Source organism: Sander lucioperca, chromosome 15, assembly GCF_008315115.2.
Source record: "Sander lucioperca isolate FBNREF2018 chromosome 15, SLUC_FBN_1.2, whole genome shotgun sequence".
NCBI classification, from domain to species: domain Eukaryota; kingdom Metazoa; phylum Chordata; class Actinopteri; order Perciformes; family Percidae; genus Sander; species Sander lucioperca.
The window spans coordinates 23,883,969-23,900,305 of NC_050187.1; the positions used below are offsets into that span (position 1 = coordinate 23,883,969).

The 16,337-nt window shown below is 39.9% G+C and overlaps 1 protein-coding gene across 2 annotated transcripts in view; it reads left to right on the plus strand.

Annotated features, from left to right (window-relative positions):
- The window catches only part of LOC116055816 (ankyrin-3-like), a 135,125-nt gene that overhangs the window by 11,796 nt on the left and 106,992 nt on the right, over positions 1–16,337 (plus strand). The window contains exon 1 of one of the 2 annotated variants that reach the window (XM_035992337.1): positions 10,097–10,225. The exons of the other annotated variant lie outside the window; for it this stretch is intronic. Within the exon in view, the coding sequence (XP_035848230.1) occupies positions 10,208–10,225 (18 nt within the window). The 5' untranslated portion in view covers positions 10,097–10,207. Of the gene's footprint in view, positions 1–10,096; positions 10,226–16,337 lie in introns of those variants that run through there. 2 annotated transcript variants of the gene reach the window in all.

The following is a 16,337-nucleotide window of genomic DNA, read 5'->3' on the forward strand; positions in this document are numbered from 1 at the left end:
AGTCAATCGATCATGTGTCTTGTGCTTTTCGTCTTAGTTGACCTTTTTCATAATAAAACAAGACTTTCCCTTAACCGTGCCGTGAATACCTACAAATACAACCATTAAACGGTCAAGTTCCTCCCTACATCTCTGACTTGATACAGCTTCATACTCCCACCCATAGTCTGAGGTCATTAGGTCAGAGGCTATTAGTGGTTCCCTGCACTCATTTTAAAACTAGAGGGGATCGATCATTCCAAGCAGTGGCTCCTAGGCTGTGGAATGACTTGCCTCCCTCTCTATGTTGTGTGAATTGTGTCGAATCTTTTTAAAAGCAATTGAAGACTCTGCTATTCAAGCAGGCTTTTAGTTAGTCAGGTTTTTTTTTTTGTTTGTTATGTTTTCTATTTGTATTTAAATGTTCTTGTATTTCAATTTGTTGTATTGTATTACATTTTATTGTGAATCACTTTGTGATATTTATCTGTGAAAGGTGCTATACAAATAAACTTTACTTACTTTACTTACTTAAAGTTTAAATTAAGTTAATAAGTTAAATAATGTTTTAATCGCTACAAGCTGATATTGTATTGCAAAAGCGGAAATTGCAGGGAAACTACTTAAATCTGATGTCATTGATCATTTTACTGATATGTTCCAAAACCTAATTTTTCACAAACAGTAGGATTTCTGTCAGGCTTCAGCAGGGGTTCCGCAATGTTACGGTTCCCTTGTTCATGGTTTTATGTTTTTTTTTCCGAAGCTGTCTGGTAGCTTTAGACAAGGACAACTCTATCGGTGGGGATCTTGAAGCAGCAACAGAGAAAAAGTGCGGGGGTGTAGGGCGGTATGCCGACAGGGAGGACCATGTTAAATGCTCCCCTTTTTAGATTTCAGTTTAGGGATGACAGCAGCGTAATGCAAGCCCCAAGGCAACATCACCTGAGCCAGATGGAACAGTAGCATTGGGGAAGAGGATTAAAAGGAATATGTAGGTAAGGAGAGGCAAGGCAGAGGATGATGATGGATGAGAGACAGGAGAAGTCTGGGAGAATCACATAGTTACAAGTGAGCGAAGCATGACAGGTCAAACCACAGGGGATTGTGAGATGTTAAGCAAAGTAAAGTGTCAGAGGAGAGGAGTTAAAGGAGAAGTGGATGAGTATACAAATGTATGCAAGTGAATGCTCACATGTGTACACCTAAAATAAATCCCTAAAGGCATGCATGAGATCCACATTCCCAGAGGCTTCAGTGACAGCGATGGCACCGGTACAGTTTCCCCTATGACATTTGTCAGGTTTCAGTGTAAGAACAAAAATGTTCACCTCTTCTCTTCTGTAACACTCTGCCTTTCTCTCTCCTTTTCCTCTCACAGCTACAGAGTAGAGGAGCCAGACAGATGGGATTTGCCTGATATTGGTATTAATAACTCAATTTCTGTTGCAGACAGACCAATGTGGTTTTGATTTGATGATATGCCATGCTCCTCGGGGATGGAGTAAAAGATGCCTGTCTGCTTGCTACTTATCTGGCCGGAGACTTTGTGGTCTTTTTCTGAACCAGTTACTTTGTCTAATGCTACAAGCATACTTTAATTATTAATGATCAGACAATTTTAATATTGAAAACCTTCAGGGTACCTCTTACCTCATCCTCTTCGCTCTCCAACACAACATCCATTCCCCACATCATTGACTTTAATGAGGAACCGGCAGTGGTAATATATGCTCCATCATTTTTCCAAAACAGCTGCTTCCCTTAGCGACACACATCCCAAGACATTATTGCTGATTGACCAACATCCACTGTACAAACAACAGGACTGTAATGGCCCATTAAATGAAAAAGCTGCATGCCAGTGGGCCAAATTTCACTATCCTGATTCTGATTCCCGAGGATAGTTGGGATTGTAACTATCTTGTCCCAAGCTACAACTTATTTTGTGTCTCAATAAGGCTGAACACAGAATGATGTTGTCACTGACATTTTAGTTGTTTTGTCCTCAGGTGACGGCACAAGCATTAGATAGTGATTTAATTGAAGTTGATAAATGCTTCCTGCTAACCGACTAACAGTAATTCCTTAGCAGCTGTGTTGAGAACCTTGACAGGAAGTTGGCTTCAAATCACAGCTGCTACGTGGGAGTGCTCAACTACGTCTGTGAAGGTTGACAGTCATATCAGCGATTTTGAAAAGCTCTGTTTTCTCCATCGAAACTTCATGACTCTGACATTTTGCATTGGAAAGGACCACTTTAGTATGAATGGTTACCTGAAACAGAAAAAAAATTATGGATTTTTAAATCATTGATCAAGGCCCCAGTGCAGAGTGGCTTGTGTATGTGTGTGTGTGTGTGTGTGTGTGTGTGTGTGTGTGTGTGTGTGTGTGTGTGTGTTTGCATTTAGTTTTACTTGTATTTGTGCAGGTTGTGGAACTTGTATCTGCAGAAGCTGGTGTGTCGATTGGTTTCTTCACAGTCACAGGGTTTCTCCTGCCCTGTGGTCAGTGACAGTACACACAACATGACAACCTTCAGCTGTGAGGGTGTGAGCCTGTTAATGAGATACCCTCTGGATCTGTGTGTGTGTGTGTGTGTGTGTGTGTGTGTGTAACAACCTGGACATTTTACAAGAGGTGATACAGAAACCATTCTGTCATTACCTGCCCTACCAAACATCACGATAGTGCTGCAGATACATTATTGTGCTAGTAATTCAATTAAAATGGGTCTTGCTAACTATTTTAATGAAATAACATAAAGAAAATTGGTAATAAAAGCTAATTCAGAGTATATTGCTTTTAAGGTAAAGGAATAGCTCAACGTTTTGGAAAATAAGCTTGTTTGTTTTCTTGCCGAGAATTCAATGAGAAGATTGATACCACTCTAATCCCCTAGACATAGACAATCATTTTCTCTTTTTATTGCACTATTTGCACATAACACTGTACATTTCATATTTTATTTATTATTACTGTATATTTGTTTTTATTATATATGTTAAAAGTCTGGATAATATATGTTGTTTGTATATGTTGTTTGTATACCTGGAGTGGTAACAAAAATAATTTCCCCCTGGGAATTAAAGTAAAGTATTTCTGATTCTGATTCTGATTAAATAGGAAGCAGTAGCCAGTTAGCTAAGCTTAACATAAAAGGGGGTAAATGTAACAAATCTGCCTCCCAACAGCGGAGAGTGCAGGAAGTTATTTATCCCAAATAGTCCTCTCAAGCAAGAATTCTTTCAAAGTTTTGAATAAATACATTTAAATATATCTGCTTTTAAAAACATTATGTGATCATGCAGTTAAAATAGTCTCCGCTCACACGAATGTCTATTCATACACATTCAGTATATTGCAGGGGGAGTGAAAATGAATTACTCTGGGTGATTTCACATGATTAATATGAGTAGGTAGAAAATGAAGGGAGGGAAGGAGGGGGCATGTGGGCAGTATGGTGGGATACAGCAGAGAGGACGTGAGGATGATGTTATGATGTCTAGGAGGCAGCTGGGAAAAGGGGGAGCTGAGGAAGCAGGGAGGAGAGAGGATAGCTAAATCTTCACCCACTTGTGTCATGAATATATCACTGCTGAGATCTCCTTGCTGTCTAGCCCAGCATGGACCAGTATGCTTTCATAGTTTTAGCTTATCCCAGATGGCCTAGTTTACCCACAGAGAATAAGCCAAGTCGTAAATTACCAGATGGGGACTCTTTATAATTCATTATGATTGCTTTATCCATCATCAATTACCCAGCAAAATTGAACTCAAACACTTATAAAGTACGCTGGGAAAATGTAACAATGTGGACAACGCCAGTACTGAATATTACCTGCTTGAACAGCAGAAAAATACTGTTTAAAGGGAGATAGATGAACCTGACAAAGTAAGTAATTATAAATTTAAATAAGCCAAGAAATTGCCAATGTATGTATACAGAGCTTTTGGTGACTTTTTTACAGTACAAGCACCTGAATCCTCTAACATTAAACATAAAATGCCATTCTAAAAAGCACTGCCCTCTTTAATACAGTCGCAGAGGAGAGTGTTATATAAAAGCGAGTGGGAAGAAAAGAACAGCGCCAAAAAAGAAAAATTGAGTCACAATTACTAAATGATAAAGACTTGTCAGCTCCATACAGTACTGCACACCCATACAGACAGTAATGGAGTTGTAAGGGAACAAGGATAAACCATTTCCTCCCTCAGTGTCATTAAACAATGGAGACATCCTCCTCGCTGGCCAAGACAGAGAGGGATTGAGCGGTTCTGGAAAGACCTATGTTTCAGTGTGACTGTGATTGATAATGTTATTTGTCATGGCTTGCGTATGCGGGTCTGAATGTTTCTTTATTACAGATGCATGTAAAAGGCACAGAAACAAAGACGGAGACAGAACTTACAATTGAGCGTCAGAGATAGAATATCTGTTTTTCTTTGCATCTGTAGTAATTAACACCATCCTGGATTTACAAGAGTCAGAATGTAATATAAACATGTAACCCAGGATCACTAACTTAAGCCTCAACCCTCTTGAGTCCTCTGGAAGATATGATTATCTATTGATCAGTGACCACAGCTCAACAATCTCCTTTTGTCATTCTGCCGGAAAGGTAACATGAGTAGAGTTTGTCAAGCCAAAGACAAGTGCAATAGCGAAGAAACAAATCTCTTTAAAGTGCTCATATTATGCTTTTTGGCTTTTCCCCTTTCCTTTATTGTGTTATATATCTTTGTGCATGTTATAGGTTTAAAAAGTGAAAAAGCCCAAAGTCCACCCCAAAGGGATTTACCATCTCCAACAAAAAACGCTGTTCACAAACTGCTCCAAACAGCTCTATTGTAGTCCAGCCTTTACTTCTGTGACAAACGTGCGTCACTTTGTAACACACGTTATAATGTTCACCTAGCTGCTAGCATGGCACACCCTCATACTCTGCAACTGACTAGCTAGCAGTACTTACTGCGCATGTGCGACTCCCAACAAAGATGGTACAGAAGTGCGATGCCTCACTCTGTAGCTAAAACAGAGAGCTCAACACACAGGGTAAAAAGAGGAGCTGCAGCAATGTGCATTACAACAAATATATGGTGTTGTCTGAAAATTAAACCACATAAACCTATTCTGGTACAACCTCTGAATACAATTATGAACCTGAAAAGAGCATAATATGAGCAATAATATCTCTAATATTTCTTCTGTTATAGTGGCAATTTTGAGGTGTGTCTTTCCTAGCTGTCTTTGTCCCAGTATACTTCTTTAAAACACAACATATTCACATAATGTACTAAAATATATTAATATTAAACACTTACACATGTCAGTAACATTAAAATGTCAATGTAATTCAGTGTTTGAACACCTTACTTGGGAGGAGAAGGAAGTGGACGAGGTGGGCTAAGATTACATGCTAATTTTTTATTCTTCAGTATAGAATACCAAATGTATTATCTGGGCAGATAAATGAAGGTGGGATTTGGTGTGAGTTCCTGTGGTTGATGGCAGGCATGTGCAGCATGCTGACTTAGAATTGGAGGAAGATCATCTTGTGTTTACAAGTAAAGCTACATTGACACTGACTCTGAAATAACAGAATTAAAAATGATCAAACTGTTTGACCGTGATTTTGAGAGAGGACTCTTGGTATTAACTGGTATTTGGTCCATTTGGTCTCACTCTTGACTTAGGGCCCATTTTGGGCTGTCCCAGACGAAAGTTGAGAATTGTAGAGAAACATAAAATTTTGGTACTCAGTCAAAAACACTGGTCTTATATTATCTTACACAGTATCTGAGTCCACCGACTGCAGATTTAGAGCTGCAGTGATTGCCTGTGTCAGAAATGTCATTCCAAGTCCCATAATGTGACTGCTGCTATTAACTACAAACTAGTCTATATCCACTTTCCACGTTCCACTTCCGTTCACACTCTCCTTTTTGGATGCATAAAAGCTTGTTTATTATACATTTTCAAAACACAAGAGAGGCACACATTGATGATGTGAGTTGATGATATGTTTCTGCTTGCATCTGTTTTTTTCTTCTTCTGTTTATATTGTAGTGCAATAATTTACTAGGCATAATTGAACCACCTGACATGCCTTAAAATCGATATCGTGCAGTCTGACACAGATTGCAACCAACACTTTATTAGACCCATCTCACACAGTGTGACATGTAATAAACTTGTAGGATTGTTGTTATAACACCTCTCGTCTAAATGTGCCTTTACCCGGCTGTGCTCAGTCAGTGAACTAGTCTCGGACTTGACTTACTGTGCTCGACTACATCCCTGTATGTAAGACATGACGTTTGAGGCATCCTTTTGAGCAACTGGCTACTGAAGTGTCTCCAGGGTTCCCTTGTGCCCCACTTGAGTCGTCCAGATGGCAAAATTTAAAAAAAAAATGTATTACTTACCCAAAGAAGCATGGCTAGAAAGACATTTCAAGCTGCATATTTCAATTATCCACACATCATCTATCAGGTGATCTCTGAGAAGTGTCATCCTCCATATTACTGCTACACTGTTGGAATTTAATAAAATATTGGTATTTAATTCTTAATCTGGTATTTTAATTCAATAACATCAACACGATTAGCATCATTTTAATAACGGACCTCAGTGTGTGCTAAAACGTCCCATAAATTCCAGAGAAAATATTATTTCCTAACTGAAACTGGCAACTAATTGTCTGCTATACCAGCAGAGTCACAGTTTGAAATTGGTTAAAGACAGCATTAGTATTGACCCTACATAGGCCTGTGACTGAGTAATGTGCTGAGAGCTGAAGGGATGTGGCTGACTGTGTGGTAGACAGAAGCAAATTAAGTTAACGTGACTTCTGCTCCACTTTTAAAATCAGCACCTAACTGGGTTTATACTCAACTGTTTGATAAATCACAGCAAACAATAGGGAAAAAAGGCAGAGGCATTTGAAGCCAAAGCAGAGAGTTGCTCTCTCAGATGAAATACCCATTTCCAACTTTGTAGTTAGATTAGCCTACTGAGAAGTGTTTCATGTGAAATTCTGAAGGGATTTTCTCCACTGTCAACGGGTATGAGATTGGAGAGGAGGAATGATCTACATTCTACAGTGGGGCTTTACCTTATTATTCCATCTATAATACCAACTAATTGGAGCTGTCAAGCTGCTGATAATCTGTATTTGAGTGTGTCATTCAAAAAGGCACGACACAACCTCAACATTTCTAAGAGAGATGATTAGAGAGAGAGAGAGAGAGAGAGAGAGAGAGAGAGAGAGAGAGAGAGAGAGAGTGTGTGTGTGGAGGGAGAAAGAATGAAAACAAAATCATGCAGCTTGTGAGTGAAAAGAACAAACTCAACAGTAGTTTATCTGACAGAAAATGTAATGAAATAGATTGGTAATTCAAGAAATATCCTCTGCTTTTTCTTTCTGTCTTTGAACACTTTAGAAGGCTTCAATTTCTCAGCATAAGAAAAAGAGTGACAGCCTGGGGCTCTAAGGCCCCAGCATTAGAATATTTGTGTGATGCTGTCGATGTCTTTAAGTAGAAGTAGCTTAAAAGGATCTATTTTAAACAACATCTTCAAGTCATGTACTTCATGACACTGTACCAATTTTTTCAATCCATCCATCCATCCATCTGCCCATGTTTATCTGCCTCTCAAACCAAAGTGAAACCTCCCACCTTCAGGCGTTTACACTCTCTGGCTCGGTGCAATAAAACATTATCCACTATCTGACCTGCTTTTCTCCTCACAATTGCTGCCTCCCACTGCACGACTCTCTCTCTCTCTCTCTCTCTCTCTCTCTCTCTCTCTCTCTCTCTCACACTGCCTTCTTTCTTTTTTCTTCAGTTTCCTCCCTCACTGTCAGCCTCCTTGTTTTCTCGCAGCTGCCTCAGTGTGATGGGAAGGAACCTGAAGGAGGATAGAGTTTTGACTGAAGCCTAGTAACACACACACACACACACACACACACACACACATACATACTAACACACACACACACACACACACACACACACACACACACACACACACACACACACACACACACACACTGTCTCAACATCAAAGCTCCCGTCACTCTCTGCCTGCTGACAATCACTGGGCAGCCTAGGAAAGAGATAGAGAGAGAGAGGTAGAAGACGAGGTGAGGGAGTAAGAGGCTGGAGACAGAATGTAAAATGGTCTTAGTTTGTCTGGGCATCACTATGTGCATACTTGTATGTGCTTCACAAAGCTGTTGTGGAAATGTGTGCGTTAATATGCCGAGTCCTATGTCTATTTCCTCTTTAGGCACAGCCAGCATCCACTCAGCCCAGCATGTGGCATCTGAAACCTGCATGCAAGCACACCCTAACAAGGCCCCCAGTGTGTGTGTGTGTGTGTGTGTGTGTGTGTGTGTGTGTGTGTGTGTGTCCATCTGGGCTGCAAATGTGCATTTCTACCATTTCTACTGTTCCAATGTTGTATGTTGGTTCTAAAGTACAGCAGATAGCATTAGCACTGATAAAGGTCAGGCTGAGAGAATGGTGTTTCCTGCTGTTGACGAGGAAAGACCTCTCTCTGTCTTTGTCTCTCTATCTGTCTGTGCCCCTGTCTCAGACGCTCACCTTCTCTGTCTGGGTCAGCCAGTGATACTTTATCATCTGTTCCCTTCCAAAACATTCATCAGCTTATGTGTCTGCAACTGCAACAGCATATGGCTGCGTGAGACAAAGCTTATATTAAACAAATGAGCTATGTTTGTACAAAATGTGGTATGAAATACTTTATCACTATGTTAAAACTGTTTGTTTTCTAAAAATAGATTTAAAACTGCACATTTTAATTTAATGCGTTGGAATTTAAGCCAGGGTCGGGCGCTTGGTTGTTGCAGAGCAGCCACTGTTTGCATGTCCTTGACAGCAAAAGCCTCTTAGCCCCCACTTTTGTAACGGCTACAGTAAGTTTAACAAACACTGTGTTAGTGTGTTTATACAAGTTTACAGATGCTCTTCGTGGAAGCATAACAGTTTCTTCATGGGAAATATTACAGTTATAAGCACAGAGTCATCACCAGACTGCATCTATATCCTGTTTTGGAACTGAAGAAAAACAAAAAAAATCAATTTTATTTTCTTAGCTGAGGCCAAAATGTGCTTAAACGGGCATTACTATGAACCCCTTTTTATCTGTGTTGGCTTAAAAATGGATTAAAATGACTGGCAGCACCGCCCTAAAGTAGATAAATATGTGTCAGACACAGTTGTGTCTGACACATTTTTTATCCGGCTGTAGGCTTGTATAGAAGACAAACAGTGAAAGACACGAGGCATCAGGTGTGCACTGAGATGGCCTACTCTGAATTAGTAGCATATAAACGACACTGTGATTCCAGGGGGTTTGAAAACATCTGGACTGGAGTCTGTGAAATGCCAGTAGCTGGATGCATTTTTTTTTCTTCCCTTGTGATTGTCTATTCGTGGCTCCCATGTGCCTGAGCACTCCTGTCCTTGTTTCCATGGAGACCAAAAGAGGTGTGGAAAATCCTGAAGCCCTTCTGTGGTCACTGGATTTGTCATACGTGCTGCCAGCCGCCACCACTTACCTCCTTATAACCCTTCACAGCCAGACGCTTTGCAAAGGTACAATTTCTTGACATTGCCAATTACAAAGAACAGGTGGTTGTCGTAGTTCTAGACCACATCCAGTGCCCTTACTCATATTGTTAAGATGTCTAAAATGTCAAATATTATGCTTTAACTCACACAAATGAACACATTCACAATTTGTCACTTTCAGACAACTTCAAACATGCTGCCATGAGACATAAAGTCACCATGACTATTAGTCCAAATTATCCCAGTAGAAATTCCCACCAGCAGGCACAGTGCTCCTGCTGTACACTCGCCCCTCATTTTGATCTGAATTATTCCAATAACACTCCCTTGCCATCTCTCCTGTTGTTCTCGTAGACAATGGCATTGGCCTGCTCTATTGTCTGTGGGGTTGTGTCCTGCTTTTCAGCACTGAGAGGCTCATTTGTTGATCTCCTAACGAGATTATCGCTTGTCTGATTAACTGCCTGTAACCCCTGCTGCCACTTGTAGTGGAACTGGGTTGGGCAAGGCTTGATGCACACACTTACTGTCCTGGCCTTAGTTGGTTCATGGTCTTCGATACTTTCCCCTTTTTGCAGCTAATGAACTTGAGGACAATGTCAGAGACGGTCAGGATTAACTGAAGATGCAAGGAGTTGAAAGGGTGAGTTTAAAAGCACAGTCACATGGACTTGAATGTTTTTTTTACATGTCATGTGATTCTGTTTGAAGACCTACTTATTGTACAACTGCCCACAGCGTTGCTAATGCTAGGCTAACAGGACTGTGGTTGTGCTAATTAAATTACACTGGTAACCTATTTATCTGCTAGTTGGGTAAGCTAGTGTGGATCCAAATAAAGGTGAGGTCAAGTTAGGCAGTCACTTCTGTCACTACCTTAAAAGCTAATGAGGTTAAACACTATTGCAATACCTATCTAGTCTTCCAAGATGTGTATTTTTGTAAGATAGTTCTCAATCTAATGAAGTCATAGTCACTCTCACTTTTTTCACTTTAATTTTTAGCCATCCTAGCATCATGGCTCTAGAGGTGGCACTGTCTGTCTGTTGGTCTATTGGTCAGCCCACCAGTTTGGTCCAGACTGAATATCTCAACAACTGTTGGATGGACTGCCATGAAAATTTGGTACAGGCATTTGTGTTCCCCTCAAGGTCACTTTGGTGATCATCTGACTTTTCATCGAGCACCGTCATCAGGTCAAAATCTTTGTCCAATATTTTGGTTTATAACCAGATATTTACCAAACTAATGACTAGTGCTAATTGGCAAATTTTAGCATGCTAACAGACTTAAGTATAATAATGAACATGGTAAATGTTATACCTGCTAAATATCAGCATGTTAGCAATGTCATTGTGACAACATCTTCATGCTAACACGCGCATGAAGATGTTAGCTTAAACTCAAAGCACACAGAGCTGCTAGCATAGCTATAGACTATTAGTCTTTTTTAATTCAAAGATGTCTTCAAATATGTACTTCACCATCTTCCCTAAGTGGTTAGTCTGATTAAAGTCCAATTTTGAAGCCAATTTCCCCATTGTTATATTATATTAACCATTAAGGCATAGACTTCCTGTTTCTGACCCATCACCTTTTCATTCTGGCCCCTGGTTGAGTTATCATGACAGGTTGAACTCTAAGGATGAGAAGGTGAGGACACAATATGAAGGTATTGAGGGAGGTGAGCCATAGTGGGGTTTTGAGACAGAAAGATGCGCATGGCCAGACACATTTTGCCTCCAAGAGCTGAAGTTGGGGTGACAGCCATCGTGTGGGGATTAGGGACAATGGGCTGAGGGAGAATTGTGTATGTGTCCGTGTATGGCCTCTGCAGCAATACTCCCGATGCTATACAATCACTCAGGCCGTCTACTGGAGTGACATTTCAGGAAATTTCCACTGATGTCGAACTGGGGCCCCAGCTGTCAAGATGGAGCAGCAGGGAGGGGTTGGGTGGGGTGAAATGAGTAGGAGAGAGAGAGAGAGAGAGAGAGAGAGAGAGAGAGAGAGAGAGAGAGAGAGAGAGAGAGAGAGAGCGAGAGAGAGAAAAAGAGACGAGCGTTGGATGCTGCTTATCGGACTTGCCAAGATCTTGCAGCTTTATAGCTTATGGGGGACAACATTGATAAGTTCTCTCTCTTCCTTTCTTTCTCTGTCTCTGTGCGTTATTGCTTTTAGTGATAGAGCGAATGATAGCCTCTCTCTGTGATGTTGGCGGACTTATAAGGCTTATCTAGCAGAATGACATTGGTTTTGTTTTCTGAGCAACATAAGATAAATAATGCTCCCAGCTCCACATTTATGAAACCGTATCAGTGCATTTATTATAGATAGATTTCTGGTCAGTGTTTGTGTTATGTTGTGTTTGAGTACTCAAAGTGGTTGTTCCAGCATTTCAATAAAAATGGTTTATTGTTTGACGCTTACTTAAGTGTTTCACGTATTTAGGGGGAAATTTTAAACGATTGTATGTAATATTTTAATAACTTAGAATCTCTTTTGGTATTGGTATATGCTTGGTAGAGGGGATGGGATGGAATTGTTGGAGAACAGTCGTCAACTTTGTAATGCAGTTATGAGAGGACTTGACATTTACACCACCTATATCATTCCCAACCCCGTGCCTTGGATTCAAAGCATCCAGTGAGTGTGAGTGTGTTTGCATGGTGGCCATTGCTAAGGTGTGAGTAAGATGAGGTTATTGGATGCATGTGACCCAGACTTTGTTTGTATGTGCAGTATGTCTGCTTGCACATGTAGTTTACCGAGTTTGCGGTTCAGCTCTCACTTTGCAAACACAATTAGCTGATTTAAATCCAATTAAAACTTCAACAAACTCTATCTGTAACCTTTACATGCTCTCCAATTTCCAGATACCATATCAGACGGCATCTTGACCTTTTGGCAACACTAATACGAGAAATGGAATGAGCTAAGCGTAGTAGTGCGTGCTGCTGTCTGGATGGCTAGAACCTCTGGCCAACACTCGGCCTCTTCTTTCTTTAAACGTCCTTGCTGTTTCTGTTACTAGGCTAGAGGTTACTACTCGAAAACTTAGGCTTCATTCCAGTTGGCTGGCCTTATTCCACTTTGCACTATACGTGTGTATACCTTAATAGGAAACGTGTCCAGGAAGTATCTCTGGTCACAGAGAGCCTTTGGAAATGTTTGAAAACTGGCTGAATGAAATTTGTCTACATTGAACTTGGAGGCAGACTTGTCACATCAAATTCTGTCTACTGGACTGTTCCCAAAGTGTAACAGAGCAATGTAATTGATAGCACTGAGAAACCGATAGTAGTGAGTATTTATATGTCACCTTGCTTTGAGGATACTGCTAAAAATACAGAAAGTTTCATTAAACTTATAGTTGGTAATGTGGCTTTTATTTTATTGAGTATTGCTTTGACATGCAAGAAAACGTATATGTATTGCAGCTTAATGACTGACTTAACATGTTCACATACCAGTATCTTGTTACATCACTTGCACAGTACATTTGCCAATTAGCCTTAGGTGTATTGGCGCAACATTAAGAGGCATATATTCACTTGCATGTACAGTATAACCAAATACTTGATTGAAAGGTGTACAAATGATTATAGTGTGCACTGTGATACCAGAAACTTGGAGTATAGTAAATATCTCCAGGCTCAAAAAAAATCCAGACTGTAAATATTCAGGTGGCAGTTGACCTTTCTTCTGTGAAGAAAAGCAATAGCTTATAAGTGTGTAAGTATGTGTGAATGTATTTTTCTGTGCTTTGATGTGTGTGTGCACTCGCATGGTAACACAAGACTTTGGGGTTCTCTGGGTCCAGCAGTACTTTCCAGGTGGTTGCTATGTGTGTTTGTGCGTGTGTGTGTGTACTACTTTGATATGGAGCTGGCGTACTGTGCGAGAGTGAGCGAGGCTCCCTGGGCGCAGCGCTTCTTGGCACATCTCTATGATCCAATCATGACAGGGAAAGTTGACACTGGGGAGGATATTCCACTGCCCAGCTAAGGGAGAGTAACAAGGCTGCACAAACACACAGTTCTGCAATTCCAGTAACCGCACACACACACAAACCCCACCCCAGGACTGCACACTAATAATGAACACTCCAATTGCTGAGCGGACAGTGAGTTGATTGGCACAGAGAAAGCATTACACTAGCACATTCAGGCATATGGCATGTGGACCCACTGATGGGCACACACATATGGTGCTGGTGGCTTCTGCTGCTTTGCATGTGAGGAAGGCACTGTGCTCGCCTTTGATCAGACTCCAAATCACAGAGCACAGCACACAAAGTACAGCCTAAAAATCTCTAACTGTTTGGGTTGCATCATTTTTGTTTAATTATTTTAAATGCAATGCCTCTTGCAGCACCCTTCAGTTTTTGTGATTTTGCAATCACAGGATTTATTTAAAAAAAAAAATCAACAACTATACTGCAGTTTTTCACAATGCAGTATTATGTACAATTTTATTTAATAATTTGGCTTTTTCTTTTTTTTAATGCACAGTCCATTGATTGAGAACCAACACATTTATGAACACACCATGCAGCGATTTGTGTTGAAATTTGTTTTAAGGTTTTCCACACACAAACAAACACTCTAGTCTTGATATTGTTTCTTCTTCTTTTTATTAATAAACATGACTTATGAAATAAAAAATGGGATAATGCTATATGATATAAATGAGAAGTATATCAGATTCTCATTAGCTTTTGTAACAACAACAATAGGTACTTTTCTTGGAGTCCATATGTATTTGCTTAAATAATATCATCTGAAATCCATACTGAAAATAATTCTCAACAATACTAACGACAAACACTGAGACAAAACACAATAGCTCAGAAATGTATCTATTAAAACAGACAACTCCCCTAAAATGCCATAATCAATTACACTTTTTAATTAATTAATATTTGCATGCATTAATTATAACATTAAATATGTGTTACGTTTATGGAGAGAACTGCAGTTCTCAGTCTTTTAACACCCTCCTACATTAGCAAAATCAACCTCCGGTAACTATGGCAACTTTTGTTTTCTTGATGTTTCCTCTGTGTCAAGTTCCCGGAATATCCCACCAGCTCGCTCACCAGAGAGTTCCTGAGGACTCTGTCTATAACTGTTAAGGGACTGCTTCATTTTAGGAACCAGTCGCCATAGTGACAAGGCATATCCCAGAGGTTTATATGCTGGGTTTGGTATCTGTGATTGGCAGGAGTGACAGGGTGATGACCTGTGAGGCAAATCATTTACCTCTGATTTAAGCCATCAACAGGTTGCTAATTCACCCCTTTCTCGTTCTCTTTATTGTTTCTCATCATCAGTTTATCAGATACATTTTGTGAACAAATCACACCCACATTTTCCTTGATATGTTTCCTTTATCTTCCATTGCACTGACATTAGATTCAGAATTCCAAAGTAATAGCACCACAGTTTTTTCCCTGATGTTTTCAATTAAAAAACACTCAGACCGACTCATAATGGTTATTATCTGGAAATTGTGTTTTATTAATTGAAGTTTCTCCTCAGCCACAAATACAGTCCTTCTGTCCATTACCTGGACAACATAACATAATTGGACTCACTGTATCAACAGCAAGAGTTAAGAGACACTTTTAACCGAAAAGTGCACAAAAGAACCATAGAACATTTTTGTTATGGAAACTTTACATCACTTTTATATAATTGGTCTGCAGAGTTTAGACAATGGCAGCGCCAAGATGACCAGTTCTGTTTCTCGCTCTTTTGTACAACATATTGCCTACTTTTTTTAAAGCTGCTCAGCTGTATTGTGCCTCGGTGAAATGACTTATTGCAGTATGGTATGCTGATACAAAGCATCCTGTGAATAGGAAGAAACTGGGTGTGAATGAGCAATGCTGTGTATAACTGTTCCCAACAGACCGTGAAATTGTTTATTCTTCTGCTGCCATTTCTGTGTAAAACAGAAAAGGGATCACTTCCCCTCTACGCAGTTGTCGCAGTCAGACCGCCACTTGTTTCAGCCAAGAAATTAACTCCCCATTGATTAACGGAAATTCTTAATTAACAGTCGACTGTGTTTGTTCTTGTTATTTGGATTAACCCTCTTAAGTCTGGATATAGCCTGGAGATATTGTCGGAAAAAAGTTTCAACCTATTCAAATTCTTGATGACATTTTCTTGTTTCTCCTCTTTTCACAACACTGACTTCATGGTAAAATGGCAAATGATGCGACCAGTTTTCCAACATTTTCACATTATTGTTAGGTTTAATTAACTTTTTCTTGGGTAGTTTAAAATGTAATACTGTAATACATGACAGTTTTTGCTTGCAAGTGGTTTTTGCGTTATAAATATGACTTGCTATGCTTCCACCAAGCTGGATAGGGGTTTTAAAATGCTTGAAAGGCAAATTGAAGCCTGGAGACTTAGCTCATGTTCTTTGACTGCACCACTTCCACTAGTGTAATGGAAACATAAATCCAATCCTTTTTATTTCATGTGTGTATCCCACTTGCTCCCAGTGGTTTATCCTGGGGTATAGCTATGGACAGTAGGTACACTGCCTGCTCCACCATTAACGCTGCATGAATCATTGTTTTTTAAAAGCATGCTTTGATGTTTAAGTTGATATGAATTCTCGCTGATTTCTTTATGCATAGTGACATGAGGGCTTAGTTTTATCTTGAGGGCTTAGTTTTCATCCTAAACTCTGTGATCTTCTGTCTTTGCATTGTGACCACATATTCACTAACAGGA